Below are 27,324 nucleotides of genomic sequence, written 5' to 3'. Positions count from 1 at the left end.
GCAGCTCTTGTGCTGCCTGGGGGAAGGGAAGAACCAGGTCTTCCTGCTTCTGCTCTGCGGAGCAACTGCTTCTGCAGTCTGCTGCATCTGGCACGAGGGCCTCGTCCCGCTGTGCTGTGAGCATACCTCTGTAGGGGCAGCATCTCACCCAGCCCTCAGCGCTGCTCTGCGGCAGTGAAAATGTGCTCGGGGAGCTGCTCATCTCCTCACCTGGGTACAACGGGCTGGGGCAGGGCTGCTGGAGCTGGGAAGCGTTCATACCTGCTGCTTTTTTTGCCCTTGGAGTAGGGCAGCTGCCTCTGCGCAGCCTCCCTGAGGTCTGCTGGTGTCCTGGCTCTGCTCCACGCTGTCCGATGTGCTCTGGGACCTTGGGCTCCACCTGGGCTCTGTGCTGTGGGCAGATGGTGGGACTGGTCCTGCTGTGGCTGGCTCTGCAATCAGTCCTGGTGGCTGTAATCCCCTCCAGCCTGTTTATGCTGTGCTATGGAGGGGTGGCCCTGTGTCTGAGCTACCCCATGGACCAGGAAGACTGTTGGGGTGAACCCAGCTGAGCCCTGCACCCCCTGTGCCCCTCTCCAAACACCACAGCAGCTTGCCCTAGGGCTGGTTGTGCTGTGGGGCTGCCCTGTGCTCGTGTGGGGCAGGGTGCAGCCGGAGGGAGCCAGCAGGAGGTGCGAAGCGAGAGGCTCTTACTGCACACCCACCCTGCTCCCTCCGGCTGTGGTGGTCACCCTGTGGGGCTGGGGGCTGCACACCGAGCCTGTGGGCCTTGGCAGAGCTGCCTCCAGGAAGGTGCTGGGGGTGAGCAGCCTGTGCTGGCCTTGGAGGAGCTGATCTGGGAGTCGATCACCTTCCTTGTTGAAGACTCATCTGCTTGGGCTTTAGTGATGGGCCTGGCCTTGCCTTGTCTTGTCTTGCTAGGCATCCTCCCACTGCAGGATGCTTTCCTGCTGTCCCAATCCCACCCGTGTGCACCATGGCTGTGACGGGGCCGCGCTGCAGGCTCCCCACACCTTTATTTTGGGGCCTTTTGGGGTTGGGGCGGCTCATGGCCCCTTCCTGCAGCCGGCGGGGCGAGGCGAGCACACCCTGCGCTGCGCTGCCCCAGGTACGGTGTCACACTTTGTGTCCTCACCTCCTGCTGCTTGGGGTGCAGAAAAAGCCCCAAAAGGGCCCCCGACCCCTTGCACCTTAACTGGGTGGGGAAATATTTGAAGGTGAAAACCCCCCCATGCTACGGAACCAGGCCGAGAGCTGGAGGACGGCTGGGTGGGGGTGGGCGCAGGGGGCAGCAGCAGGGCCGTGAGGGGCCGTGAGGTGCCCCTTTTAGGGGTGCAGAGCGCAGAGCCCCCCATGGGGCGCCCCCAGCCCCTCTCCCCGGTGGAGGCCCGGCCCCGGCGGGGCGGAGCGGGGCGGCCCCTGGCGGTGCGGCGGCGGCGGGCGGAGCCGGGTGCGGGCGCGGCCCGTGGCCCTGCGGCTCTCGGCGGAGCGGCTCCGGCGGGGCTCCCCCTCTCACCCCCCCCGACCCCCCCCGACCCCCAGCCCCGGCGATGGGCGCCCGCGGGCCGGCGGCCGGGGCAGGCGGCGGAGGAGGAGGAAGAGGAGGAGGAGGCGGCGGGGGCCGCTGACCGCGCCGGGCCGCCGGGGCTGGAGCTGGAGCTGGAGCTGGAGAGAGGCCCCGGGCCCGGCCGCCGTGGGTGGGTGAGCGAGCGGCGGGGCCTGGCCGGGGAGGGGAGGGGATGGGAGGGGAGGGGGCGGCGGAGCCGGGCTCCGGGAGGGTCCCGGGGGGGCCCCGGGAGCCGCGGTGGGGCCGGGGGGGGGCGCACGGGGGGGCGCGCACCAGGCCCGGGCGCCCCGCGGGGGTGGGCGCAGCGGGGCCGTGAGCTCTGCCCGGCCCCCAAAGCCTCCCCCCAGCCCCTCCAGGAGGATTTGGGGTGCGGAGGGCTTGGGGCCGGCTGCACGGGGGGTTCTGGGGGGCTTGGGGTTGGGGGGGCGCGGTGGGGTCGCCCTCTGGGCTGTCCCTGTGGAGAGGGGTGGGTGGCAGCGGGGACATCGGGTCCTGCTTCACCTCCGTCCCCTGCAGGATGTCCCTTGGGGGCTGGGAGGAGAGGACAGAGCCCCCCCGTGCCCCCTGTGCACCCCCCATGGACCAGGCACAGCCGGCCCCGTGGCTGCGGGGTGACAGCGGGGTGGGAGCTCGAGGATCGAGGCGTGAGGGCAGGGCACCACGGCGGGGTCACATCGCCCCTAACCGCCCCAACGGGCCCCCCTGCCAGGAACCCGCTCCTGTTTCGGGGCCGCTTTGTGCCCTCGGCCTCCCCGGCTCCCCGTGGCAGCAGTTTAACGGTGAGCTCTGCTTTTATCCACGCCAGCCTCCAGCCCGCGTGGCGTGGGGAGCCTGGCGCTGCCCGCTGGAGGAGAGGCCTGGTGCCGAAAAGCTGCCCCTTCATCCTCCCCGGCGCTGCCTCTGCCTCCCCATCTGCCTGTCGAGATGCTGCTCCATGTGCTGCCTCCATAGCCCAGCCTCCCGCAGGGGCTGTGCTTCGGGGAGCTTTCCAGCAAGCAGCCCGCCCCCGGGGCTGGGGGGAGCGGGTTTGGGGGACGCCGCCAGGCTCTCAGCCCCCCTCACGCCCTGAGCACGGAGGGGCAGCTTCCTAGCAAGCATCCAGCTGTAAGGTCGGGGTCCTGGCACGTCCCACTTCGCACCTCGGCCCTGCTCCTCCTTCCCACCCCGTGTCCCCTGCGGCTCCCCGCGAGGCCCCGCAGCCAGCCGGGGCTGGCAGCTGCTGCAGGGCTGGCCCTGAGGCCCCAGGCCGGGTGCCAGCACCCTCAGGTCCTAACTGCGCTCCTGCTGGGGGGCCCTGCTGTGGCTCCCCGCCTGCTGTGGCCCTCCCGGGGTCTCTGTGGTGGCCTGGGGTCCCCAGGGCTTCGCTACCCGCTCTGTGTGCCCCCATCCTAGCAGCTTGCTGGGAGCTGGGGGGCTCGGAGGGGTTGGGGTGTCCCCCTCCGAGGCGTGCCACGGGGCTGGAAGGGGCAGGAGGGTTCGGGGGTTGGCCAGGGAGCTCTGGTGCCTCTCCCGGCCACCTTCCCAGCAGAGCCCTGGCCTGGCTCCAGGTGTCATGTGTGAGATAAGGGCGCCCTGGCAGCTCCTGTGGGCACGGTGTCCTGGGGGGCCCCGGCAGCGGGAGCAGAGGAGAGAGGAGCCACTTTGCTGCAAGTTGGACTCCCCCGGAGGCAGCAGGAACCCCTCGGGGCTGCCTGCCCGGGACGTGCTCCCTCCTGGCTCGGTGTCTGCCTGCAGCTGCTGGCTCATCTCAGCACCCTGACAGCACGGCGCTTGCTGCCGGCCCTATTTCGGAACCGGTGCTGGGCCAGTTGGGGATGGGGAGCAGGGGAATGCGGTGCCTTGGGCAGGAGTGGCTGCTGGGGGCACCCGCAGTGCTATGGGACACTAAAAACTGACTGCGATTTGGTGTGTGACCTTCTGCAGGGTCCCTGCCTCAGTGGGGCTCTTGGCAGCTCCTTTTGGGGTATCCCCATCCCCTGCTGGGGGGCTGGGAGTGGGTCTGGGAATGGGGCAGGGGAGCTGCTCCCTGTGCTCTGCTGTCCCAGAGGGAAAGTGCTGGGTGCTGTGGGTACAGAAAGGTGAGGAGAGGGGACACGAGGTGGGAGCAGCCAAGGGCACGGGGTGTCCCATTTGGCTGGAGGATGGAGCTGGGGTCTGTCTGTGCTCTGCTGGGTGGCGCTGACCCTGCTGCCCTCCAGACTTGTGCTTGTCCCTAGTCCCTCTCGTGCGTTCGTGGCTGTGCCTTCAGGACAGGGGCTTCAAGTCCCTGTTGGGCACCGGGGCTGGGTTTGGGTGGTGCTGGCGGAGCGGGGCTGTGCCCGGCCCCATCCTGAGCACGGGGTGTCTCGGCAGGATCGGGACCGTGGCTGGAGCCGCCCCCCTGCCCCGCTGAGCGCACATGTCCGCCTGCCCGTGCCCGGAAGATGACCAGGCTGCTCTTGGGGGTGACCCTGGAAAGGATTTGCAAGGCCGTGCTGCTGCTCTGCCTGCTCCACTTTGTCATCATCATGATCCTCTACTTCGACGTCTACGCGCAGCACCTGGACTTCTTCAGCCGCTTCAACGCCAGGAACGCCTCGCGCGCGCACCCCTTCTCCAACTCCTCCCGGCCCAACAGCACCGCCCCCAGCTACGGGCCGGCCGGCGCTGAGCCCCCGTCGCCCAGCGCCAAGCCCAGCACCAACCGCTCCGTCACCGAGAAACCCTTGCAGCCCTGCCAGGAGACGCCCCCCGGCTTAGGTGAGGTGTGCGGGGCGAGAGCGGGGCAGCCGGGTGCTGGCGGGGGGGTGCCCCCATCCCTGGGTGCTCCGCGTGGCTTCCCGGTGGTCCCAGGCTGGGGAAACCCAAGGTTTGGGAGCGGGCAGTTGGTCCCTGCTGGTGTGGGGAGAGGTTTGGGGAGTCCCTTGTCCTTGGCAGTGCCGCTCCCCCTTGCGGGTCCCCCTTGCTGTTTGCTCCAAGCAGCGGGGTGACCGTGACCTGTCCTGTGTCCCGTGCTGTGCCACCACCACCGCCCTGCCCTCGTGCAGTCGGACGCCTGCTCATCGAGTTCAGCTCCCCCATGAGCATGGAGCGGGTGCAGCGGGAGAACCCCGACGTGCGCCAGGGCGGCAAGTACACCCCCCCGGACTGCTTGCCCCGGCAGAAGGTGGCCATCCTCATCCCCTTCCGGCACCGCGAGCACCACCTCAAGTACTGGCTGCACTACCTGCACCCCATCCTGCGCCGGCAGAAGGTGGCCTACGGCATCTACATCATCAACCAGGTCTGTAGGGTGGGGAGAGGTGGGTGGTGGGGCCGCGGCGGGCGCGCAGGCGTCGCTGAGCTCTGTGGCCACGCGCCCTGCTCCGCAGTACGGCGAGGACACCTTCAACCGGGCCAAGCTGCTCAACGTGGGCTTCCTGGAGGCGCTCAAGGACGACGAGGAGTACGACTGCTTCATCTTCAGCGACGTGGACCTCATCCCCATGGATGACCGCAACCTGTACCGCTGCTACGAGCAGCCGCGGCACTTTGCCGTCGGCATGGACAAGTTTGGGTTCAGGTGGGTGCCTGCGGGGCTGCAGGGTTTTGGGGGTGGGCTGGGGAGCTTTGGGATGAAGCCAGGGCTTCCCGTGTGGTTATTGCCTGGGGCAGGCATGGGGCCAGTGGCTCAAACTGGACGTGGGATGGCAGAGGGCGCAGAGCCCTGCGTGAGGGTGCCACTGGCAGGGCTGGTGCTTGTCCCTGCTTCTGGGGGACCCTGTGGGGCTGGCCCCATTCCCTGATCTCTCTCCTCTCACCCTGCAGGCTTCCCTATGCTGGCTACTTCGGTGGTGTCTCTGGGCTGAGCAAATCCCAGTTCCTGAAGATCAATGGTTTCCCCAACGAGTACTGGGGCTGGGGAGGAGAGGACGACGACATCTTTAACCGGTAGGTGCCAACCCCTTACCCAGCCTCGGCTCAGGACTGGTGTGTGCTGGGACATATGTGATGTGCAGGGAGGGTCCCTACCACACCACAGGGAGGAGTTTAATTACCCTCCAGGCTGGCAGGGCTGCGAGTTGTCACGCTGGTGCCACAGCTCGGACTGTTGGACAGCCCTTGGGGGTCATCCTACGTGGCACGGGGGGGCCCAGCCTCCTCCTCCTCCTGCTCTTTGTGGGCAGCGAGCTGCAGTTCCAAGCCAGCTGAGACATGTGAGCGGGGAAGCCCGCCTGCAGGCTCTGTTCCAGGCTGGGATCAGGACACAAAACTTGGAAGTGGCTCTGCAGAGGCAGCCCAGCACCACGGCGGGCACTTCTGCCGGTAGCCGGCAGGCAGCAGCAGATCCGCGTGCAGGAGCGCGGCTCCCCGCGCGCACCCTCTGTTGAGCGCAGGAGCTGGAGAGCTCCAGCGTGGTTTCAGCACGTCCCACAGCGCTGCCTGGCCGTGCTGGAAGTGGAGCAGCGCGTGGAGATGGTGCACAGCAGCCTCTGAGCTGGGAACCCCTCGCAGGTGCTGTGCGCACGGGCAGCGGGCACAGTTCCCCTCCGAAAGTAACCGGCCCAGACGTTGGTCCCAGGGGAGATGAGGTGCAACGTGCTGAGCTCTCGGGGAGATTTAGGCAGCCCTAAAAGCGTGCAGGGGGCCCTCAGGGGGCCGTGCCACCGCTCGGCTGCCCTAGCTGCTGAATTTCAGCTTGCTGGCTCATCAGGCCTGAGCGCAGTTGTGTTGCTGGGAGGAGGGGAGGCTTCAATCCGTGAGCTGGGATCTCTCCAGCTTTCCTGCTCCCGCTTGGCCTCTCAACTTTAAATGAACTATTCTAGGAGAAGAAAATCTCTCCCCACCTGCTGGCTGCGCAGACAGAAAAAGCAATTGAGGCCAGAGTCATGCTGCATGAAGGGAAGGGCAGGGCCACCGGCATCTGGAGAATGTAAACAGCAGTGGCTTTGGAGCCGTGGGGGAATAGCGGTGTTTGCTCAACCCGGCTGAGCACAGCGAGTGCCTGCAGCGCTGGGGGTCACCTGGAGCTGGCGGTGCTTGCTCTGGGCATGCCCTGCTGTGGAGCAAGCAGCATCCTTGGTTGTGGGCGCTGTTCCCAGCTGTGGCCTGGCTCTGCTCCCCTCTGGCCGGCGGAGAGCAGGCTTAGCGCAGCCTTGTTTCTTGCTTAGCTAGGGACGGGGTTATTTTTGGTGAGGGCTGGCCCCGGGGATCTCTGGCCTGGGAGGATGTCCTGCCCTGGGGTCTGGGCGTGCGCTGATCCCCTTCTGCTGCTGTCCCTCAGGATCTCCCTGAACGGCATGAAGGTGTCGAGGCCCGACATCCGCATCGGGAGGTACCGCATGATCAAGCACGAACGCGACAAACACAACGAGCCCAACCCGCAGAGGTGAGCTGCAGGGGGCTGCGGCTCTCACCTCGCCCTGCCCACCCCTCCGAGGTCCTGCTGTGGGCTCACCGGCATCACCGCCCCCCACAGCAGGCGGTTCCCCTTCTCCCCAGCCTCATCCCGCTCCTGTCCCCTCCAGGTTCACCAAGATCCAGAACACCAAGATGACCATGAAGCGGGACGGGATCAGCTCGCTGCAGTACCGCCTGGTGGAGGTGTCGCGCGCCCCCATGTACACCAACATCACGGTGGAGATCGGCCGCCCGCCCCCACGCCTGGCCCGGGGCTAGCGCTTGCCCAGCAGGCAGAGCTGTGTGGGGCCGGTGCTCGCGCCCTTGGGTGGCTGGCGGCTCCGCGCCGGGGCTGGCTGGACGCTGTGGATGTTGCCCCAGCCCCAGGGCGAGGACCGGAGGGGGATGTTTTCTGCCTACTCTGCTGCCTTTCGGAGACGGCTGTGCCCCAGCCCCACCCGTTGGTCCTGAGAATTTCCGCAACCTTTTGTCCCCCCCCCGTCCCCACCAGTGTGTTTCCAAGCCCCCTGCCCCATACTCGGTGTGTTGGCTGAAGCGCCCGCCTGCCCCGCGCGCAGCTCCCGGCACAGAAGGAGGGGACGGCCCCGTGCCCACGCCAGCTCCTGCCTGCACCCCAGGAAGGGAGGAGATGAGCCCCCGGGGCAGCCCAGCGCCCAGTCCCCACCGGTGCTGCGAGAAGCGGGGTGCAGGCTTCCCCCTTCACCAGCGCCGGAGCTGCCCCGGCTGGAGGGGGGAGCAACCCGGCCCCCCCAGCGGGCAGGGTGGGGGCACCGGTGCGTAGCTCGGCGCGCAGACCTGGCTCGCTGTCTTCCTCCGCTTCAGTCTGGTGCTCAGAGCCGGCTCTCAGCTCTGCCAAACAGCCACCTCTGGTTATGATCAGAAGCCCCTCGCCGTGCCTCAGTTGTCCCTGGGGCTGGTGGCCGTGTCCCCTGCCCTGTCCCTGAAGGCAGATGCTGTGCGCCTCCCCGTTAAGCCCTGCCTGCTCTGGGGGACGGGTTGACACGAAGCCCTACGGCCCCTCTTGGCCCCATGGCTCCCTCCATCCCTTTGTAGGTGACGGGGACTGGCTCTGCCCTTGCTGCTCTCCAGCTTTACCCCCTCCAGCCCCGGGGCAGGGAGGAGAGGATGGGGCCGTGTGGGGCAGGTGCCCTGTCCCTCCCCACATCCCTCTGTGGGGCTGGGGGCACTGCCACCTCCCCGCAGCCGGCCGGGCGCAGCGGGGCAGCGGGGGCACCGGTGACTTTTGTACATTTGAATGTCTGACCCTTTTTTTGAGCGTACGTTGAATGCAGCATTCGGTCGTAGAGACCTGGGTTTTTGTATTTAATAAAAGTTTCAAAAGTTCGCAGGGTTCCTGGGGAGGGAGGGGGCAGTTGAAGGCACCCCTGGAGCTGCTGCAGCCAATAGGGTTGGGAGAACGGGGGGCACAATTTGGGGCCAACAGGGCTGAACGTGGGATGGAGGGGCCCAACCTGTGGGGTAAGGACAGTGTGGGGGTGTCTGGGGACAGCACAAGCCTGGCACAATATTACCCTGGGGATGTAGTAGCGGTCTTTACCCTGGTGCTGAAGCCAGGGGGTGTCCCAGGCACCCCCAGCCTTACCTTGCAGGTCCCCCTGTGCCTCAGCAGCCCCTTGCTGGCTGCAGGGGGGCTCCGCGTGCTCCACCCCCAGTGCCCATCCTGGCTGCTCAAAGCCAGTGCTGGGCATCCACAGGGGAAAAGGATGCACACCGGGGGGAAACCGTCCCTTAATGTCCCCCTCCCCAGGTCCCACAAAAAAAGGGCACAGCGGAACACGGGCTCAGGAATATAAATCTCATTAAAATCTAGGATACTTTAGAAGTCTACACCGGGAGAGACACTGGCACAGGCAGCGCTGCCCAGGGACGCGCGCGTTATTGCTAACAATTAGAGGTGAACAGTAGCGGCGTGACACATGGGGCAGGGCACGGGCACCATGCGGGAAACTGCGCCTCTCCGCCGCGTCGCACGGGGGGCTCGGGATGGGGCCACGGGAGCTGGAACGTCCTTGCCGGGGCTCAGCACCCTGCTGCCCCTCAGCCTGTCCCCGCCGCGCCGCCCCGCGTCCCTGCGCGAGCCTCGGGGCTCCGGCACAGGGAGCGCGGTGCTGGCTGGCAGGGGAGCCTCGGGGTGGGAAGGGTCCCGTCCTCCCCACCCCAAAACCGAGAGCTACGGCCCCTCGGCTGTAGCTGGAAGACAGATTGAAAACCGCCCGGCCTTGCCAGTGCATCCTGCTCCACTAATACTGCTTGGGGACAAAACGTACCCAGATGGCTCGGAGCGAGCGGGCTGCCTCCGCCCTCCCATCTCCTCCGGCACCTCTTGCTAGCAGCAGCTGGGGGCCAGTCCTTCCTGCTCCCCCTTAGCACCATGGAAGGTTCCCCCCCTGCCCGTGCCAGGCCGTCGGGGATGCCAGGCGCCCGTGCCACCACCCAGGTGGCCCCCCCAAGGTGCGGGGACGCTGCACGTAGCGGGGCTGGGCGGGCTGTGGGTGCGCCCATGGGTACCAAGTGTGTGTGCACGCGTGCGTGGGGGTGCATGCGCCCAGGTGCACGCGTGCCTAAGTGCTTGTGCTTGTGCCTTGTGCTGGTGCGGGCAGCGCCCTCGCCCCGTTGCCCACCCCGTGCCCCGGGTGCCGTCCCTGCGCGTGGCCACCCCACCGAGGCCGGGGGCTTCCTGCAACGTCACCCCTTGCCACCACGGCCCCGTGGGACCGAGCCCGGGAGGGCTGTGCCGTGTCCTGGGGTGGGCAGCACCCCAAAAAGTGCCCCGGTGCCCTCTCCATCCGCGCGGCCCGAGGGTGCCAGTCCCCACGGGGCAGGTCCCCTGCAAAGTGCCTCTGGCTCCTGGCCCTCCCGGGGCTGTGCCCCCCCCTCCTCTCATGTCCCAGCGTCGCGCACGGAAGGTTACCGTAAACTTGAGGGTTAACAAACGCCACGGGGGGGGACGGGGTTAACCGGAGAGGAGGTCGGGGGTCTCGGGGACGGGCGCTGAGAGCCCCCCGCCGTCCGGTGCGGCCCGGAGCCAGGCTCCGCCAGCGGAAGGTGCGAAAGTGTCACCGCGCGGGAGGGGTTAGAGGGGGTGCGGGGACGGCGGGGGGTCACAGTCTGGAGTCCTGGCTGTGGGCCAAGCCGTTGCTGCCCTGCACGGGGGACGCGGCCGCGGCCTCGCTCTGCGCCTTCTCCGGGTGCAGGGGCTGCACCTCCAGGTGGGACTCGGTGGAGGGGCTGAACGCCGGGGCGTAGCGCCCGCTGCGGTGCTCTGGCAGCGCCGGGCCCCAGTCCTTGCTCGCCTTGGTAGCGTTTTTCAAGCGCTAGAGAGAGGGAGATGGTAGGGGACAGGGTCAGCTCCCGCCGTCACACCCTGCCCCGGCCACCCCACCACGCCAGGACGCGCCGTGGCTGCTGCCTGCAGGTGTCTCCGAGCACCCCGGGGTAGGGGACAGCCTGGTGGTAACCCCCAGTTGGGACGTGGGGGGCTGGCCCCGACCACCCACCTCCAGCAGCGTGTCCCCCTCGGAGCAGCACACTTTGTAGATGGCGTAGATGGGGATGCAGATGACGGAGGAGAGCGCCATGAGGAAACCGATGCTGATGGCCCAGGTGGGGTAGACGTAGTCGTTGTAGGAGATGGGCCGGTACTGGATCACTGTGAAGACCAGGATGAACTGGGGAGGGACAGGCAGGATCAGCTGGCGGGGAGCAGCCACCCTGCTCTGTCCCCTGCCCACAGCTGCCCCCACCTCCCCCCCCGGCCCCGTGCCCCCTGCCCGCGATGCTCACAAAGATGATGGCGGGCGAGATGAAGCGCCAGCAGATCTGGAAGAAGAACGGGGGCGGGAAGCCCAGCATCATCTCAATGTCCTTGAAGTAGTTGCGGTGCCCTGTGGGGACAGGTGGCCGTCAGCCCTGGTGAGACCCCGAGCCCCCCTTGGTTGGACCTTTGAGCCCCTTGGTCGTTGGCCAACGACCTTGCCAGCCTCGGGCATCCAGCCACCAACTGGCCACGAGCCCCCAAGCCCCCACCCCACCGCGGGGGCACCTACCGTAGATGTACATGATGGCGACGCACATGATGCAGGAGATGACGACCAGGGAGAAGCTGGCGGCGTAGTTGTCCATCAGCAGGAGCCAGTAGATGCCCGCCTGCGAGAGGGACCCCGTTGGTGTGGCGGCACCGGGGCCACCGCGGCAGCACCCAGCCCGGATGCTACCACAGCTCCATGGCAATGATGGCTCAAGGACAGTGGCAATGACGGTGGCACAGGTCCCCCCCATCCCCATCAGCACCCCGGGGTGCCCCACCTGGGTGGTGAGCGGGATGCCCAGCAGGAAGCCTGCCACGGCCACCCCCAGCGTCACGAAGGTCTTCCTGCGGATGATCCACTCGTTGCCCACCTCGTCCACGATGGCCGTGACCAGCGTCTCCAGCAGGCAGAACTGCACGTGGGGCGGAGGGGGCAGCGCGTCAGCCTCAGCCCCATGGTGTCACCCCCCCTGTCCCCACCCCGCCGTGCCCTACCTGCGTGCCCAGCCCCAGGAGGATGAGCATGAAGAAGAAGAGGATGGACCAGAGCGGGGAGATGGGCAGCAGGGTGAGAGCCTCCGGGTAGGCGACGAAGGCCAAGCCGGGGCCGTGGTCGGCCACCTTGGAGATATCCACGCCCAGGTGGTTGGCCATGAAGCCCAGGATGGAGAAGATGACGAAGCCGGCGTAGACGCTGGTGGCGCAGTTGGTGATGCTGATGATGATGCTGTCCCTGCGGGGAGAGGCGGGTCAGGGGCCGGCGGCGGGGCCGGGGGGCGGCACGGGGGGCACGGGCGGGCACTCACCGGTAGCAGTTGTTGTGGAACTTGTTGTAGGAGGCCATGGTGATGAGGCCACCCCAGGCGCAGCCCAGCGAGTAGAAGATCTGTGAGGCGGCATCACCCCATACCTGCACCACAGATGGGGTCAGCGCCATGTCCCCCCCTGGTCCCCCCCCTGTCCCCCCGTTGTCCCCGCTCACCTTGGCGTCCAGGATCTTGTCCCACTGGGGCGTCAGGTAGTACATGATGCCGGTGAGGGCCCCCTCCAGCGTGATGCCGCGCACGAAGAGGATGGTGAGCACCACGTAGGGGAAGGTGGCCGTGAAGTACACCACCTGCGGGGAGGGGGCTCGGTGGGCGAGGACACGGGGCGAGGGGGCGGGGACACGGGGACACGGGGCGGGGCTACAGCCAGGTCACCCAAAAAGGGGGCGCATCCTGGAGCCGGGGCACGCGGGTACCTTCCCCGAGGACTTGACGCCCTTGATGAGGCAGAGGAAGACGACGACCCAGGAGACGCCGAGGCAGCCCAGCAGGGGCAGGCGCACCTCGCCCAGGTTCCCGATGTCATCCGAGAGGTTGAGCACGTACCTCCTGCACCGGGGCGACGGCAAGCATCAGCGGGGCCCCGCCACCGATGTCCCCCATACCTCCCAGTCCATCCCCAGTACCTCCAGTACTCCTTGCTGGGGCTGGTGCGCTTCTGGGTGGCGTTGAGGAGGTGGGTGAGGTTGACGGCGGCGTGGCTGGAGAGGTTCCCGTCCAGCACCCCCACGCAGTCGGGCGTGTTCCAGGCGTTGCTGCAGTACGTCCAGGGCAGCACGCGCGTCATGGACACAAAGAAGTAGTAGAAGGCAATACAGATCACCACGTTGTAGTAGATCCCGATGTACGTGGACACCACCATCATCCCGTAGCCCACGCCTGGGAACAGCACCGGGGAGGGGTGAGCGGCGCGGCGCGGGCAGTGCGGGGCTCGCGGCTCGGGGGCGGGCGGCACCAGGGCGAGGAGCATGCAGGGCTCAGCCCCCTGCCGGGCACGGGGAACTCCTTGGGGCACAGGGGGTGCGTGGCTGGCAGGACTGCGGGTGAGCCTGGAGGACCATGGGGCTGGGGGCTCTCCTTGCATGGCCACGGGGATTTGGAGCTGCAAGCACCCGGTGACAGAGGGCACCCAAGGACGGGGAAATACACCTAGGATGAATGCACCACGGTGGCCTGAATAACCTCTGTGGGGACACGTGTGGCAGTGCAGGGATGCGTGTGTAATGCAAGCACTGGATGCCGGGGCAGGAGTGAACGTCGTGCTGCAGGAGGGGGGCGTGCAGGGCACGTGTGGGGCGTGCGGGGATGCGTGCGGTGTGTGCCAGGGAGGCAGCACGTCCTGGCGGGGATGTGTGAGCAGTGTGTGCGTGCACAGGCAGTGCGAGTGCGATGCATGCAGGGCTGTGCAAGCAGCACGTGCCTGTGCAGGGCTGCACAACGTGCCGGAGGTGTGTGCCAGAGACACACTGGGAGCGTGGGCGTGCACCCCGTGCCGCTGTGGGGACGGGCAGCCCCTTACCTTTGAACATGGGGCTGACTCTCCAGACGCCAAGGCAGCCCTGGCTGGCGAACTGCCCGAAGGAGAGCTCCATGAAGAAGAGGGGGATGCCGCAGAACACCAGCATGATGAAGTAGGGGAACATGAAGGCACCTGGCGGGCAGGAACCACAGGCTGTGAGCGGGCAGCAGCCCCACACACGGCCGTGCCCCTCGGCACAGCTCAGGAGCAGGGCGCACGCCCCCATCCCCACCCTGGGGCCCCCCCTCGCCCCTACCCCAACGACACCCACCTCCCCCATTGCGGTAGCAGAGGTACGGGAAGCGCCAGACGTTGCCCAGCCCCACGGCGTAGCCCACGCTGGTCAGCACGAACTCGATCTGGTTGCCCCAGTTGCCGCGCTTGACGCTCTTGTCCTGCTTGCCCCGCTCCCCGGGCACGGCGCCGTTCTGCGGAGAGATGCGGCGGGGTGCCTCAGCCGGGGGGGACACCCCCGCCGGGCCCATCGGAGGGGTGACAGCCACCGAGCGGGGCCAGGAGGTCCCCTGCATCCTGCCCCATCCCTCCCCAGGCTGGGCAGCCCAGCGCCAACACCCCCCCCCCCACCGTGCACGCGCAGTGCCAAGGAGAGGGGAGGCAGCGCTGGCAGCCCCCCCGCCCCACGCCGGCCCCGATGAATAGCTCTCCCCGGAGCCCGGCTGCAGAGAAGGAAGAGCCTGCAAGTCATACAAAGCAGGCTCGGGCGCCCGAGCACAAAGGGGCCTCTGTTCCTTCTCCCCCACCCCTTGCGCCCAGCAAAAAGGGGCCCCGCTGGGTGGCCACTGCCCGCAGCTGGGGGGGGGAACCGTCGGACCCCCGGCCCCCCAGGCTGTGCCCTGGGGTGGGTGCCCCGGGATGGGGAGTGGGGTGCAGTGATGGGGTCAAGCTGGGGTCCCCCCACCCCAAGAAAGGTGTCCTGCGGTGGCAGCGGTGCTGACCCTTCCCGTGCAGGTGGGACCCCCCCGGGGGACAGCCCCCGTGCCCATCAGCCCTGAACACGGGGAGGGGTGGGGGCAAGAATGGGCGCTTTGTGCAGCCCGCGGCACAATGCGCGCTCACACCGGGGATGACAACAAAGGGGACGGGTGCCCATCACCCCCGGCGGAGATGGCACCCGCCACCCCGCAGCCCTGTCCCAGCGTGGCCCCAAGCTCCCCCCGAGCTCCCGGACACGCTGCCCAGCTCCGGGCCAGCCAGGGGTTGGTGATATTTTTTGGGGAGCTGCTGGCATTGCCCGCGCCCCCCGTGCCGGGCCAGGAATGGGGAGCCATCGCTGCGGATCTGCTGACGCCGGCGGGGCGCGGGCAGCAGGCGCGGTGCACCAAACCGTGTCATTCGATTAGGGCCGGCGCAGCCGGGACGTGATGCCCGGCGACTCCGGCACCGCGCTGCCAAACAAAGCCATCTGCTGCGGAGCGGGGCCCGCACGCGCCGGGGGCGGCGGGGGGGCGGCGGGGGCAGTGGGATGCATAGCGGGGGGCTTGGGGAGGATTTGGGGTGGGCTATAGGGGCTGTAGGGGCAATAGGTGGCAATACACTGGCCATACTCAGCTGGGGTACTGGGGTGCCCGTGCCAGGCCCCACAGGAAAAGGGTGCGTGGAAAATGCGCCCACAGCATCCCGGCTCTCCCAGCACCCATGGGTGCTCCTGCCCAGCCCCCAGGACCACCCCTCGTCCCCCTCGCATGTCCCCACATCCCCCCCAGGCATAAGGTGGGGGATCCTGGTCTGCCCCAGGGCACAGCCTCTGCTTGTGGGGTCCTGCGTGGGGTGGGGTGGAGGGGTCCCCAGGGCGTGGGGGTGATGCTGGCGATGTCCCCACGTTGGGGTGCGCTCATGCGGGCTGATCCCATTGGGAAGCCCCTGATAAAGCTGCCGAGATGCTGGCACTGATGAGGCACCCCAATTTTGAGGCACCTGGCAGCAGTGCTCCAAGAGAGCTCCGGCCCTCTGCCATCCCACGCTGCAGCACAGGGCTAAGGCACGCTTGTCCCCAATAAGGGGACAGCCACATGTGTGCCCAAGCACGCACACGTGTGCACACGCTTGCATGCTCACCCATCAGCCCGCTACAATCCCCCCGCCCCCCTCCCCAATCTGGGAAGGTCGCCCCGTCCTTTCCACTCATTAACCACCCAGCTGCATGGCAAAAAAAAAAAAAGGGGGGGGACCCAAGGGCCTGCAAGACGAGCCCCCCACCCTGCTTTGTGTTGTGGGGACGGGATTTAACACAGGGGCAGCACCCTGCTCCAATTCCCCTAAATTTTCCACGCACAGCGGGGAGGAAGGGTGCCCTGTGCGCCCCAAACGTCCCCTTTGGGGACGTTTGGGGCGCACAGGGCACCCTTCCTCCCCGGGACCCTACAAGACAGCCAAAGCATCCCCGGTCCCGCAGCGCAGGCACCATCCATCACGGCGCCTGGCACCGGAGCCTTTCTCATGCTAAGCAGCGCTGCCTCGCACAATGGCAGCTTGGCCGGGGTGCCCGGATGCCCCCCACTTCCCCAAGGGACCGTCCCCTCCCCCTGATTTATGCCTGGGAAGCTGATGGCTGCAGGAGGGGGGGGGGACGACACACGTCCCCGGGGGGTGAGTGGAGGCAGAAGCACCTGGGGACCCCCAGTGTGTCTCCAGCATGGACCCCCCCCTTCTTAAATTGCCCCCCAGGGGGTATTCCAGCCCCGCAGAGGCACCCTATGGGACATCAGCCTTATCCATTTTTGTGTGGGGGCCCCGTTCTGTGGGGGACAGGGATGGGGTCACAGGGAGAGGGGTGCCTGCTGCTCTTCCAGCTGCCCGGGGCTCCTGGGTGCCGTGGGAAGAGGGGCAGAGGGGCCATCAGTAGGTCTCAGAGTGAACAGCCCCAAAACACAGCCCCTTGCTCGAGCAAACCCTTCCTGCTCTCTACGCAGCTGGGGTCCCGGGGGGGGGCTGGAGGTAGAGGTGGGCAGAGGGGTCCACATTTGGGTACCTCCAGAGCCACCCTCCTCCCCTGCAGCACCCCACGTCCCTGCTGGATAGGGGGGGCTCAGGGGGCCCTACAGACCCGTGGTCGTGCTCCTGCCCCCCAGAGCTGGCACAGAGCACCCTGGAGAGCCCCAGCGGCAGGGGACAGCGCTGGCACGGCCACCGCCACCCCGTCCCCGTGCCGCGGCCCCCCCGGACCCCACTCTCACCACCCCACTGACCTGCTGGCGGGGCCGGGGGGGTCCCGGCTGCCCGTGGCTGCACCCCGGGGGGCCAGGCTGGCCGGCTCCGTGCGTCCCCGGCTTCATTGGCACCGCTGGGTCCCGCGCGGTGGCAGCTGCCCGCCCGCCTCCCCCCGCCCGCTGCCTGCAGGGCTTGGCACCGTGCCCCGCTCGCCTCCCGGCCCGGCCCCTTCGCCCCACAGCCGTGCCCCCGCCAGCAAGGTGTGTGTGTGTGTGTGTGTGTCCCCTCCCAGCAGGGCCAGGAGAGGGGGGCTGCGCGGTGCTGAGCCCTGGCACAGCTCACATCCTTCTTAATGAGGCCTCATTAGCGGGGTCCAGCTGTTTGCAGCCCCGCACGCTCCGGCGGGCAGCGCTGTCCTCCCTGCGGGGCTCATCCTGCCCCCGCAGCCCCTGGCTCCTTCCCACACCGCAGCCTGGCAGAGGGCAGCGTCCCCTCGCTGTCCCCCATGTGCTGTCCCATTCCCATGCCCCCAGCCCCGCACACATCTTCCTGCCCCTCTCCCATCGCCGTGCCGCTGCCCAGCCTCGCACATCCGACCCCAACCTAGGTTTGGGCACTGCTGGGACCTGGCACGGCCCGATATGGGGACAGGGGCGCTGGGACGAGCCTGCCCGGTGGCACATCCCCAGCCTGGTCCCATGCCACCTCTCCCTGACGTCAGCCGAGCCGCTGGGCATCACAGGGATCCAGGGCAGTCACCACAAGGTCACAGCCCCGCGGGGGGACCATCTGCCTGGCAGGAGGGCTGCGCTGCCAGCCCCCCACCGCCCCGACACCCCCAGCCTCACCGCTCTCACCCCTATCCCCCTGCCCAACGCGTGCTGGGACCCCCGGTAGGGTGCCATGTCCTGTGGGAGGGCAGAGGCAGGGAGCCCCCCAGCAAGGCTCGGGGTGCCCCAGCTGCTCCCAGCCCCGCGCCCCGGCTGGGGAGCGCGGCCAAAGCGCCAGCCAGGCGTGATGGAGCACCGAGGGCGGGGGGACGGGCCGGCGCTTTCGGGAGACCATCTGGGGTCCGGGCAGCGGCGCTGCGGGCGCACACGTGTGCCGTTCACGTGTGCGGGGCGGGCGCTCGGCTTCCCACACCGGCACCCAGCGCTCGGCCCCATCCCTGTCCTCTCCTGCGCCGGCTGCCCGGGATGCTCCCAGGGCACGGGGAGCAGCACCCAGCTGTGCCCCCTGGGACACGCAGCCTCCCCCTCGTGCCACCCCAGTGGCAGGGACAGGGGGATGGAGCCAAGCCCTCCAGCCCTGTTCCACGTGCAGCCCTGCTCCCCGACACCCTACAAGGTGCCCACATGCACCCTTCCATGGCCTGGCTCGCTGCACCGCCTTGCTTGGGCCACCAACACGCCACCACCAGATGTCCTTCCCCAGGCACAGGGCCCTGAGCTCTCCCAGCTCCCCAGTCCCTGCGTGGGAGCATCATTCCTGCCCCTGCAGCCCCCATCACCCTGTCCCCAAGCAGGGCTGCAGGGTGCCCAGGGCAGGGACGCCTCCTGGGGACCTACCAGGTGCCACCAGCCCCTAGCCGGGCGCTTCCCGCCGGGGCTGCCTCTCTCCGGCCCCATTCTCACGGCGCGGGCACGATTCTCCTGGAGCGCTCAGGCAGAAAAATCCCCCGCCGGCCCCCCCCAGCGCTGCCCCTTGTTATTCCGGGAATGGCTCCCGCAGCCAAGAGCCGCTTCCGCAGCTCCTGCTCGCTCTGCTGGCCCCCCTGCCCGGGGCCGGCGGCACCGCGCTGCTGGGGGTGTCTGGGACAGGGCAGGGCCCCCCCCCCAAGCTTTGTAATCCCTGCGAGCACGGTGCCAGCGGTGCCTGCCCAGGCTGGGACAGGCGATGGCAGGAGCCCACCTGAGCCGTGCGCCCCCCCGGCCGAGCGCTGCCCGGCTGTGCCAGCAAAGCAAGGCTGGGAGTCAGGAGCCGCTGGCACGGCTGGAGCCCAAACAAAGCCCGCTGCTGGGGACAAAACAAAATGTCCTGAAAGGACAGGGAGGGAGAGGCTGTCGGATCCCCCTGCTCGGCCACACAGGGACTGAAACAGCCCCTGGAGCTCCCCTGCATCCCAGCGCCTGCTGCGCACCCGCTGCCACGGCCCCTGCTGGGTTTGGGAGGGGAAGGGGCACCGAGCCCCCCCTCCTGCCTGCGGTTTGGAGCCAGCAGGCACAGAATTACACGGGCATCCACACGCATGGCATTCCTGTCTCACCAGCAGGGCGCAGACCCCAGCCCGCAGGCAGGGAAATCGAGGCACAGCCGCACACCACACAGCCAGGGGATGGAGAGCCTCAGCTGTCACCCCCTGTCCTCCCCAAAATGGGCACCCCAAGCACCGCCACCACGCCCCCCGGGCACAGAGGACTGTGCCATGGGACCTCTGTTGGGCTTGGGAACTGCACCTGCTGGCAGGGATTAGAGGGCAGGGCAGGGGCCACGCTTTGCCAGGCTGTTTGCGCGGCGCTGGAGGCAGGCCAAGGAGATTAGCTGCCTTCCCCAATGACCCAGAAAGCTCAGCAGCCAAAGCCCTGTCCCGCGACACCTCGTCCCAGGGCACTCGCAGCTGGCCCGGCGCAGGGATGCTCCCGTGAGGGATGCTGCCGTGCTCCCTGCCAGCTCCCAGCACCGCCGTGCCCTGCGCCCACCCTGCTCGGGGTGCCCCTCGTCCTGCAAACGGGGAGCAGAGGGCTGCGGGACGGGGTTACCGGCGCACCGGGTGCCAGACCCCCGTGGTTTCCCTTCCTCCCCAGCTCCCCGTGTGCCGTGAGCTGGGCAGGGCCTTCGGAGAGGCGAGTTAAAGATTGACCAGGAGCAGGTGGGCGCTGGGTGCCTGGCTCCCCGCTGTCAGTGCCGCAGCCACGGCAAGGACACGGCAGCAGCGCGGAGGCGCGGGGCTCGTGGCAAGCATGACGCACACGCAGGGGCACCGGCACGGCACGCACGGGGATGGCAGAGCTCCAGCCGAGCCTGGCAACGTCCCCAGCACCTCACCGAGCCCAACCGTGGGGAAATTCACCTTCCCACCCCTGCCACGGGCAGGAGGGGAGCCCGGTGCCGCCGCGGGCACCGCCGGCAGGGCCACGCTGGGCCAGGCAGCGAGGGAGCCGTGCACACACGTGCTGGGAGCGCCCGCTGGAGCACACCGCTCCCCTGGCTCCCGGCTTCCCAGGGAAGTGCTGGCTCCAAGCCCTCTGGCTGGAGCGTGCAGCTATTTCGGGAAGCCCCCCGGGAAGGGGAGGGGGGCAAGCATGTCAGCCCCGGAGCTCAGTTCCCACCTATAGGGGAAAAGGCAGAAGCCCAGCCCAGCCTGCGCTCACCTGCAGGGCATGGGCGGCTGCTCAGGGCAGCGGGGCTCCGGGTTCCCAAATCCCTCGTCTGCGAGGGTACAGCAGTGACCAGCACGGGGTCAGTGCAGCCCTACCAGGAGGGCACCGCACACGCCTGTGCCAGGGGGTGAGGGCAGCGCACCCCACAACGCAGCGCTGGTGGGGATGTGGGGCCGGTGCCTGCCTCTGCCTCCATCCCATTGCTCCTGCTGTCAGGGAGAGCTGGCGGGGTGGATGCAGAGGGTGACAGCCCCGTCCCCTGCCCCTGCAGGAGCTTGTACCCGGCACAGAGAGGTGCCCGTGCCCAGCAAAGGTGGAGGAGCCGCGCTGCTTTCCCGCCTTCCCCTGGAGAGCTGGGGCGGGCGATAAAGCAGGCAGCGTGCCTGAGCAGGGCGATAGCATCTGCAGGCGGTGAGACACCACACCCCGAGCCTCGCGGGCAGCGGGCTGGGAGCGAGAAACCACTGGCGGCTCCATCAAGGGGCCCCCCAGGCGCCGTGCTGGGGGCACAACCCCGGCAGGGCATCCCGGTGGCCACCTGGAGCCCCTTAGGAGCCCCGGCATCCCGCTCCCTCACCCTGCATCGGGTGCTCCGGGTCCACCGCAGGGGCTCCCCCAGGTCAGCCCGCTCCCCGCGCCCCAGCACTCACCAGCAGCCCCTCGCTGCACTTATCGGCCATCCCTGGAGGCTGGAGCGCGTTCCCGGCTGCCCGCCGTGAGGTCCCTGGCTCTCCGTCGCGCTGGCTGCGGCACCGGCACCCGCACGCTTCAATCCACGGGCAGAGCGAGCTGGGCAGAGAAACCAAGAGGGACGTGACTGGTGGGGTGGGCACGTCCCCGCCCCGGGCCTCCCCCTCCATCCGGGCAGCAGGGGGACGTGCCAGGCGGGTGGCTGCCCCGTACCTGGCCGCATGGTGGGTGGGAACGGGGCCGGGGGTCCCCCTGAGGGTCTCCTCCTCGCTCCCACCCCCCAGCATCTCCGAACCCCCGGCACGGCCACGATCGGTGGCTCCCAGGTGTTTCCCAAGAAGCAGTTAAAGATTTACCCGCTGCGGACAGGCGACCTTGCGGGCAGCTGGCTCCCAGCCGCCCGGCGGGTGGGCGTCGGGGGGCCCCGTGCGTCCCCCAGCCAGAGCTGGAGCCGAAGTGGCCGCGGCGGGCGGCAGCGCCGGGACTGGGCGCAGCACGGGGCCAGCTCAGGGCTCAGCTGCCGCGGAGGACACAGATGGGAACCGATTGCCTTCTGCCCCGCTGCATCGCGTGCACGTGCAGCGCAGGGGGGGCGAGCCAGCGAGATCTGCTACAGCCAGGTGCTGCTGCATCAGGCACGGGAGGGGGACGCGGCCCCCCCTGACCATTGCTCCTGTCCCATCCTGGGGCTGCTGGGGCCAGGGGGGCGCCTGGGCTTGACCTTCCTCCCTCCCAGGAGGGATGGGGGCTCTTGCAAAACAGCGGGGCTCGGGGCTGTGCAAGCAGCGGTGTTTGCAGATCCCACACCAGCTCCTGGCGCCCTCGCTGGCCGGGAAAGGACCCCTGCCCCCAGCCAAGGGTCCCCGACGGAGGCCCAGCGCCCCAGGCTGCCGTGGGTCTGGAGCAATCAGCAGAGGGGCACGAGGCCCCGAACGCATCAGGAGGGAGCGTGGGTGGTGGAGATAAAGGGCAGGAGGCTGGGGGACGAGGGCAAGCCCCCAGCCCCGGCTGCAGCCCCCCGGCACAGGCAGGCTGCTGCCCGCAGATACCGCGTCCCACTGCCAAGCCCCTCCCTGGGAGCGGCTGCATTTCCAGGGGGGGACGAGGTGTTGTCACTGCATGGGGAGGGAGGACAACAAGCCCCGGGAACCTGTCAGAGGGGGCAGGCATGGGGCCAGCGGCCAGACCTCCTCCCCGTCACACACCTATTGCCAACAAGCCGAACGCCGCCCTCCCCACGGCCCTGAATTTGGCCTGGGAACTCATCACCTGCCCGTGCTGGGAGGGGAAAGCACCCACGGGAGGGCTCGCCGCTCCCCCAGGGCTCTGCCAGGCAGCGATAAGGCCACGCGTGTGCACGGCAGCTGCTGGCTGCGGCTCCCTGCCCGGCACAAAGGCGAGCACCCAGCCAGGCACGGGCCCAGCAGGGATGCAGGGCTCCAGGGATGCCCAAATCCTCAGCATCCCCTGGGGCAGCCGGGCACAGGCTCTATGGGATGCCCTTCCTGGTGTCACAGCGTGCCGTGACCGCTCGGAGCACCCTGTCCCTGACAGGTGACGGGTGGCACCGCCACCGTGCCACACCTCGGCACGGCACGGCACGGCACGGCACGGCACGGCAGCGCCCAGGGGAAGGAGGCAGCGGGTGCCTTCCCGCAGGATGTGGCACCGGGGGGTGCCCGGCACGGCCGATGCCACCTGCGGAGCCATTTCCTCCGCCAGCATCCCCGCGGGCACAGCGAACGGGGGGGCGCACGGAGCCCAGCCCGGCTTCGCCCCCTCCATCCCCGCGATGCGCCCGGTGCGGCACGGCGGCGGCGGCGGCGGGGGGGGCCCGGGTTACATCAGCCGCCACGTGGTGGCTGCTCCGCCGCCCCGCCCCGGCACATGCCCGTGGAAAATTACCGCCGGCCCCCCCTCTACAGCACCGGGCCGGGCCTCCCCGGGCCCCGCCGCCCCCGGCCCCACCGCCGGGAACGGCACCGGGCGGCCCCGCTCGGCCCCTGCGCCCGGAGCGCAACAGATGCGGGAGCGCCGCGCATCCCGGCCCCGCCGCCAGCGCCACCCCGCTGCGCTCCCCCCCCTCCGATGTCCCCCTTCCCGGTGCCCCCTCCCCGGTGCCGGGCCGAGCCAGGCAGCCGGTGGAGGTGCTCGCCCTTACCGTGCCCATGCCGCCGCCCCCCGGCCCCTCCCGCGGCTCCCAGCGGGTCCCCGGTGGCTCCGCGCCCCCCGGGCCGCCGGCGGTAGCGGTGAGCGCCAGGCCCGGTGCCGTGCCGCCGCCGCCGCCGGTGCTGCCGAGTTAAATGAAAGTTTGGAGGTCGGTGGGGGCTGGCACCGCCTCTCGCCCCCGCCGCTGCGCTCCGCCTCCAGAGCTCCCCAGCGCCCCGCTCCGGTACCGGCACCGGGGGCAGCGGAGTACCCGCGGCACCCCCGGCCCCGCAGTGCGCACAGCGGGAGGGCACGCCGGGCACGCGGGGGAGCTTGCACACACATGCACACACATGCACACATATGCACACGCATGCACATGCGTGCACACGGATGTACAGACATCTACATGCAACCCACACGCATCCACATACAGCCCACACGCATCCGCACGCATCCACACACATCCACGGCTATGCACATGCAGCCGCACACCTCCACACGCGTGCACACACATGCACACACACCCACATGCTTGCACACACACTCACACACATGCACACACACTCACACCCATGCACACACACCCACACCCATGCACATGCATGCCCGTGGGCACCCACGCCCTGTGCAGGCTCATGCAGGCCCTGGGCACGCGTGGGCTGTGCGCTCACAGCCAGCCTCACGCAGGGCACACACAGGGATTTGCACACGCACGGGGAGTGCCACACACAGCGCACGCACAGCTCACGTGCCGCCAGGGCACAGCACCATGAGAGGATGGCTGCAGGATCCAGCCAGGATGTGTGCAATGAGTGTGACCGTGGTGCAGGCGTGTGTGTGTGTGCACATACGTGTGGCTGCTGCATGTTCCCATGCACATGTGTGCTGCAGCACATGACTGTGTATGCACATGTGTGTGCACGTCTGCACATGTCCATTTACACGTGTGTGTGCCCATGTGCACACATCAGCGCCGTGTCCGTGCCCCAGCCACGCGTGTGCTCCCACACACGTATGCAACCCCCCGAGCCCACACGTATGAGCACACATGTATGGACACGCGTGTGCAGAGGCACGTGAGCGCGCACCCATGCCCACAGACCAACCTCTGCCCGTGGGTCCTGCGCCCGTGTGCGTGTGTGCACATGCGTGAGCAGCCAGCGCTCGCCCCCGCAGCCCCGCCAGATGTTTCCAGTAAGGCATGACGGGTGCGCCTGGGGCCGCCCCTCGCCTGGCCCCTTGCCGAGGCCTCCCCTTCCCTCCTCTCCCCGCCGGGCTCCCTGCGTGCCGGGACGGGTGCCTGCACCCCCAGCACCCTGCCCTGCTGCCTGCATCAGGCCCATTTCTCCAGGCCCCAAGGCAACCGCAGGGAGCGTGCTTCCCCCTTCACCCCAAAACCGTCTCCCCGAGCACACCGACGGCACGGCCGTGCCCGCCACCCCGTGTGTCTGTCCCCACCCCAGGCTCTGTGCCGACCCGCTCTGTCCCCATGGGTCACATCCTGCTGAAGGAAACCCTCTGCATGGGATGGTGGCGGGGGGGGAGCACCAATGGGGTGGGAGTCTTGGGGTGTGTGGTGGCTACCTCAGGCCCACGTTGGGCTACGAGGATGGGGAGATGGTGGCAGCAGGCTCACTTTGTCACTGCTTTTGTTTTGCAAGCGCAGCGGAGGCAGAGCCGTGACACCCCTAGCAGGAAGGGGAAGGTGGCAGCGAAACCCGCGGGTGCTCAGGTCCTCCCACACTCCCGCGGCGCCTGCTGATGTTTGCTCTGCCCCAGAGCCCGGGGAGCCCGCTAGCACCTCGCTCCCGGCCCTGCAGCCCAAATCCAGCATCCCACATCTGGCAGCCCGCATCCCCAACGCAGCAAACTCCTGCAGCCCGCGCCCCTGCCGCAGGGCTGGATTCCCAGGGATGAAGCTCATGCTTTCAAACCCCAGCACGGCTTTGTGCAGGCAGGGCTGGCCCCAGAGCTCCTGCAGCCAGCCTCTGAATCCTTGCGCAGACCAAATGCAAGGATGGGGTTTGGGGCATGCCGGGCGGGGTGGGCTGTGCGAGCCCCATGGGGATCGGAGGTCTCTGTGCTCCAACCCACAGGGCTCCTTGGGGTCTCGGTCCATTTCTGAGCACCTCCTCTGTGCTCTTGTGGACATTTTGACTTCTACAAAGATGACAAGGGGCCCTGCAGCCCTCAGCCAGGGGCAGTCCCTGGGGTACAAGGCTGTGGTGCCAGAGGGACGTGGGATGTGTGCGAGCACCAGGCTGTTCCCGTGCCCCCTTCACCCATCTCTCTGCACCTGGAAGAAATCACCCCTCAATTCCCCCCTCCCTGGGGGCACCCATCTCTCTCCCACCTTGCCATCCATCCTCTGAGCTGGCTGGCATCACAGCATCCCCAAAGTGCAGTGGGGTGGTGAGGGTGACACCACAACCCCCCTCTCTGGTGCCATTCAGATCTGTGGGGCTGGCACTGACCCACCGTGGGCAGCCCGTGGGATCCCTGCAGCGGGCTCCTGTCCTGTCCTGCCCTGCCCTGCCCTGTCCTGTCCTGTCCTCTCCTCCCCTCCCCTCTCTTCTCTTTTCTTCTCCTTGCCCATCTCCATGGGTGCTGTTTCCTGGGAAACTGCGGGCAAACGCGGGCAGGGAGCCAGAGGGGTGAAGGGTGGGGAGGAAATGCCAGCTCCCAGCACCTGAGGCAGGGATGGGACGGCCCAAACGGCAGCGAGAGCTGGAGGTTTCCACAGCACCGTGGCAATCCCCCAGTGCTCGGAGCTGGGGACCAGCAGGGACTGGGGGACCACACTCTCATCCTGGTCCCCCAGCTCCCTGCTGGATCCAGGAGGGGGACTGGGCTGGCAGGGGATGCGTTATCAGGAAGGACCCTGCCAGAGGGGCAGGGGAAGCTCAAGGGAAGACCCTCCACCTCGTGCCTTGCCCTTTCTGCTGGCTCATCTTTTGTGTTTGTTTTGTTTTGTTTTGTTTTTTCTCCCTTGTACTCTCCCCATCCTGCGCAGCACGTGGGGAAGAGGAACTGGCCCATGACGGCACGGCATCTGCCCCACGGCTCCGGCGATGCTATCAGAGCTGATGGAAAGCACCCAGAATTGTTCCTGGTCTGCCAGCAGCTTGAAGCCACCTGGTGGGAACGCTCACGGCGAGGACCTGGCGTGTTGGCAGCGCCATGGGGACAGTGCCACCCTCCTGCCGTGGCGCTCCCTCACACCCAGCCCCGTGTCCCCGCTGTGCCGAGAGCTGCCCCGTGCCCAGCTCCAGGCTCAGCTCCCCCAGCCCTTCCCCAGGCTTTGCCAGCAACTCACCCCCTCGGGCTGCAGGATTTGGCCAAGTTCTGAGGTCTGGAGGAGCGCCAGGGTAGGCGAGTGCTGCCGGGGCTGGGAGGAGCGCAGCGGGCACCGCTGCTCCCGGCTGCGGGGAGCCGACGTCGCCAGCAACTCAGCCACAGCTCCCGGGGACTTTCCACTCAGCTACCTGCTGCTGACCTGGAAAAACACCCTTGGTGGAGCGCCCAGCCCGGCCCCGCAGGCAGGGAGATGGGGTGGGAAAATCCCCACGGCATCCTTGGGCTGGTGGCTGCGGGGGAAGGCGCCGTCCCCCTGTGCTGCCCCACGCTGCCCTCCCCGCCGGCCGCCTTGGCAGCACGCAGCGCCCAGCTTGTGTTTCACACCGAGGACACGTGCACCCAGCGGGGACAGCCCCGGGCACACACAAGGGCTGCATTGCTGGGAGCTAATGCTTTGGCTGCAGGTCCCCAGGCTGTTGTTCCTCCTCGTGCTCTGCTCGCACCCGGCTGGGAGGAACAGAGCCGCTCGGATGTGCTGAGCGTTGCCACATCGCCTGGAGATGTTTGCTGGGCGCAGGGCGCAGCAGGGTGCCGGGGACCCCATGGGAAGCGTGCGCCTCCCCTAACGCTACCCAGGGCAGCACCCGGGTCCCTGCTGCAGCCCGGGCTCTGTGCTGCAGCGAGCACGACAGCTGGGGCGCCTGGGGCTGCCCAAAATAGCTGTCCCCACTCCCCCCCTCTGCCTGGCCGCAGGCAGCTCTCCCATGACAGCGTCCTGCGACCCGGAGCAGCTGGAGGCAGCTGCCACCCTGCTGCAGCACTCAGCCCTCTGCCCGTGGGCTGCTGGCTGTGGGGCACCCCGGGCTGGGATCAGCACCACCCCCAGGACCGTGTCCCCCTGTGCCCCCAGATGGGGAGAGCTGTCCCCAATCCCATCCTCACCGTGCCACCAGCCTGCAGCACACAGGGACCATGCTCACGCCTCTCTGCCACCTCCCTGGGGGTCTTTTCTGGGGGTCTGTGCACCCTGTGCAGGTCCCTGGGGACGGTTCCCAGCCCCGTCTCCTCTGCACCTCGAGGCAGCGAGGAGGAACGCGGCGCTGCCCACCCTGCTGGCCCCGCGTGCTCCGTCCTGCCCTGCGTGACACAGGGCTTTCGGTTCCTCATGGGGCACGGGGCAAACAGCCACACAGCCCCTCCGCCACATCACGCCTCTGAGCCCTGCTGAAATTCCCTGCGGGGAATTCGGCTGAGTGTGCCCTGGGCTGGAGCGTGGCACCGAGCGGTGACGGCAGCCC

General features: G+C 68.4%; 3 protein-coding genes across 5 annotated transcripts; 2 read left to right on the top strand and 1 right to left on the bottom strand.

Annotated features, from left to right (window-relative positions):
• Window positions 1–1,353: 1,353 nt before the first annotated feature.
• On the top strand, window positions 1,354–3,913 carry LOC137860475 (collagen alpha-1(I) chain-like). The gene is made up of 2 exons (XM_068690774.1): window positions 1,354–3,645; window positions 3,766–3,913. Exon 1 carries the CDS (start codon window positions 1,354–1,356, stop codon window positions 2,656–2,658), a length of 1,305 nt encoding a protein of 434 aa, XP_068546875.1. The 3' UTR covers window positions 2,659–3,645; window positions 3,766–3,913.
• Window positions 1,559–8,290, top strand: B4GALT2 (beta-1,4-galactosyltransferase 2). 2 transcript variants are annotated; one of them, XM_068690062.1, is made up of 7 exons: window positions 1,559–1,701; window positions 3,920–4,306; window positions 4,594–4,829; window positions 4,918–5,108; window positions 5,354–5,476; window positions 6,810–6,914; window positions 7,054–8,290. In XM_068690062.1, the coding sequence occupies exons 2-7, from the start codon at window positions 3,991–3,993 to the stop codon at window positions 7,202–7,204; spliced, it is 1,122 nt and encodes a 373-aa protein (XP_068546163.1). In that variant the 5' UTR covers window positions 1,559–1,701; window positions 3,920–3,990; the 3' UTR covers window positions 7,205–8,290. The 2 variants fall into 2 exon arrangements, with proteins under 2 accessions (XP_068546163.1, XP_068546162.1); XM_068690061.1 differs by having other exon boundaries at window positions 1,561–1,697.
• A 458-nt stretch (window positions 8,291–8,748) lies between these two features.
• On the bottom strand, window positions 8,749–22,917 carry SLC6A9 (solute carrier family 6 member 9). 2 transcript variants are annotated; one of them, XM_068690059.1, is made up of 14 exons: window positions 22,740–22,917; window positions 20,539–20,677; window positions 13,612–13,768; window positions 13,341–13,472; window positions 12,448–12,700; window positions 12,238–12,370; window positions 11,977–12,111; window positions 11,801–11,904; window positions 11,490–11,727; window positions 11,273–11,407; window positions 11,014–11,113; window positions 10,751–10,851; window positions 10,465–10,635; window positions 8,749–10,281 (listed from the first exon to the last, which is right to left on the bottom strand). In XM_068690059.1, exons 2-14 carry the CDS (start codon window positions 20,566–20,568, stop codon window positions 10,069–10,071), a joined length of 1,902 nt encoding a protein of 633 aa, XP_068546160.1. In that variant the 5' UTR covers window positions 20,569–20,677; window positions 22,740–22,917; the 3' UTR covers window positions 8,749–10,068. The 2 variants fall into 2 exon arrangements, with proteins under 2 accessions (XP_068546160.1, XP_068546161.1); XM_068690060.1 differs by lacking the exons at window positions 20,539–20,677; window positions 22,740–22,917 and adding an exon at window positions 16,547–16,682.
• Window positions 22,918–27,324: the final 4,407 nt, after the last annotated feature.

Source organism: Anas acuta, chromosome 8 (assembly GCF_963932015.1).
Source record: "Anas acuta chromosome 8, bAnaAcu1.1, whole genome shotgun sequence".
NCBI classification, from domain to species: domain Eukaryota; kingdom Metazoa; phylum Chordata; class Aves; order Anseriformes; family Anatidae; genus Anas; species Anas acuta.
Note: the sequence above shows the minus strand (reverse complement) of the source record. Positions and strands in the feature narration are given on the sequence as shown.

Bases quoted from the DNA above. Each gene is read 5' to 3' on its own strand.
- LOC137860475 (XM_068690774.1), top strand. From the start codon at position 1,354: ATGGGGCGCCCCCAGCCCCTCTCCCCGGTGGAGGCCCGGCCCCGGCGG.
- B4GALT2 (XM_068690062.1), top strand. From the start codon at position 3,991: ATGACCAGGCTGCTCTTGGGGGTGACCCTGGAAAGGATTTGCAAGGCC. The intron at 5,477-6,809 runs GTAGGTGCCAAC...GCTGTCCCTCAG, and splicing joins GACGACGACATCTTTAACCG to GATCTCCCTGAACGGCATGA. The intron at 6,915-7,053 runs GTGAGCTGCAGG...TGTCCCCTCCAG, and splicing joins AACGAGCCCAACCCGCAGAG to GTTCACCAAGATCCAGAACA.
- SLC6A9 (XM_068690060.1), bottom strand. From the start codon at position 16,633: ATGAAGCCGGGGACGCACGGAGCCGGCCAGCCTGGCCCCCCGGGGTGC. The intron at 12,112-12,237 runs GTACCCGCGTGC...CCCTCCCCGCAG, and splicing joins GCGTCAAGTCCTCGGGGAAG to GTGGTGTACTTCACGGCCAC. The intron at 11,905-11,976 runs GTGAGCGGGGAC...TCTGTGGTGCAG, and splicing joins ACAAGATCCTGGACGCCAAG to GTATGGGGTGATGCCGCCTC.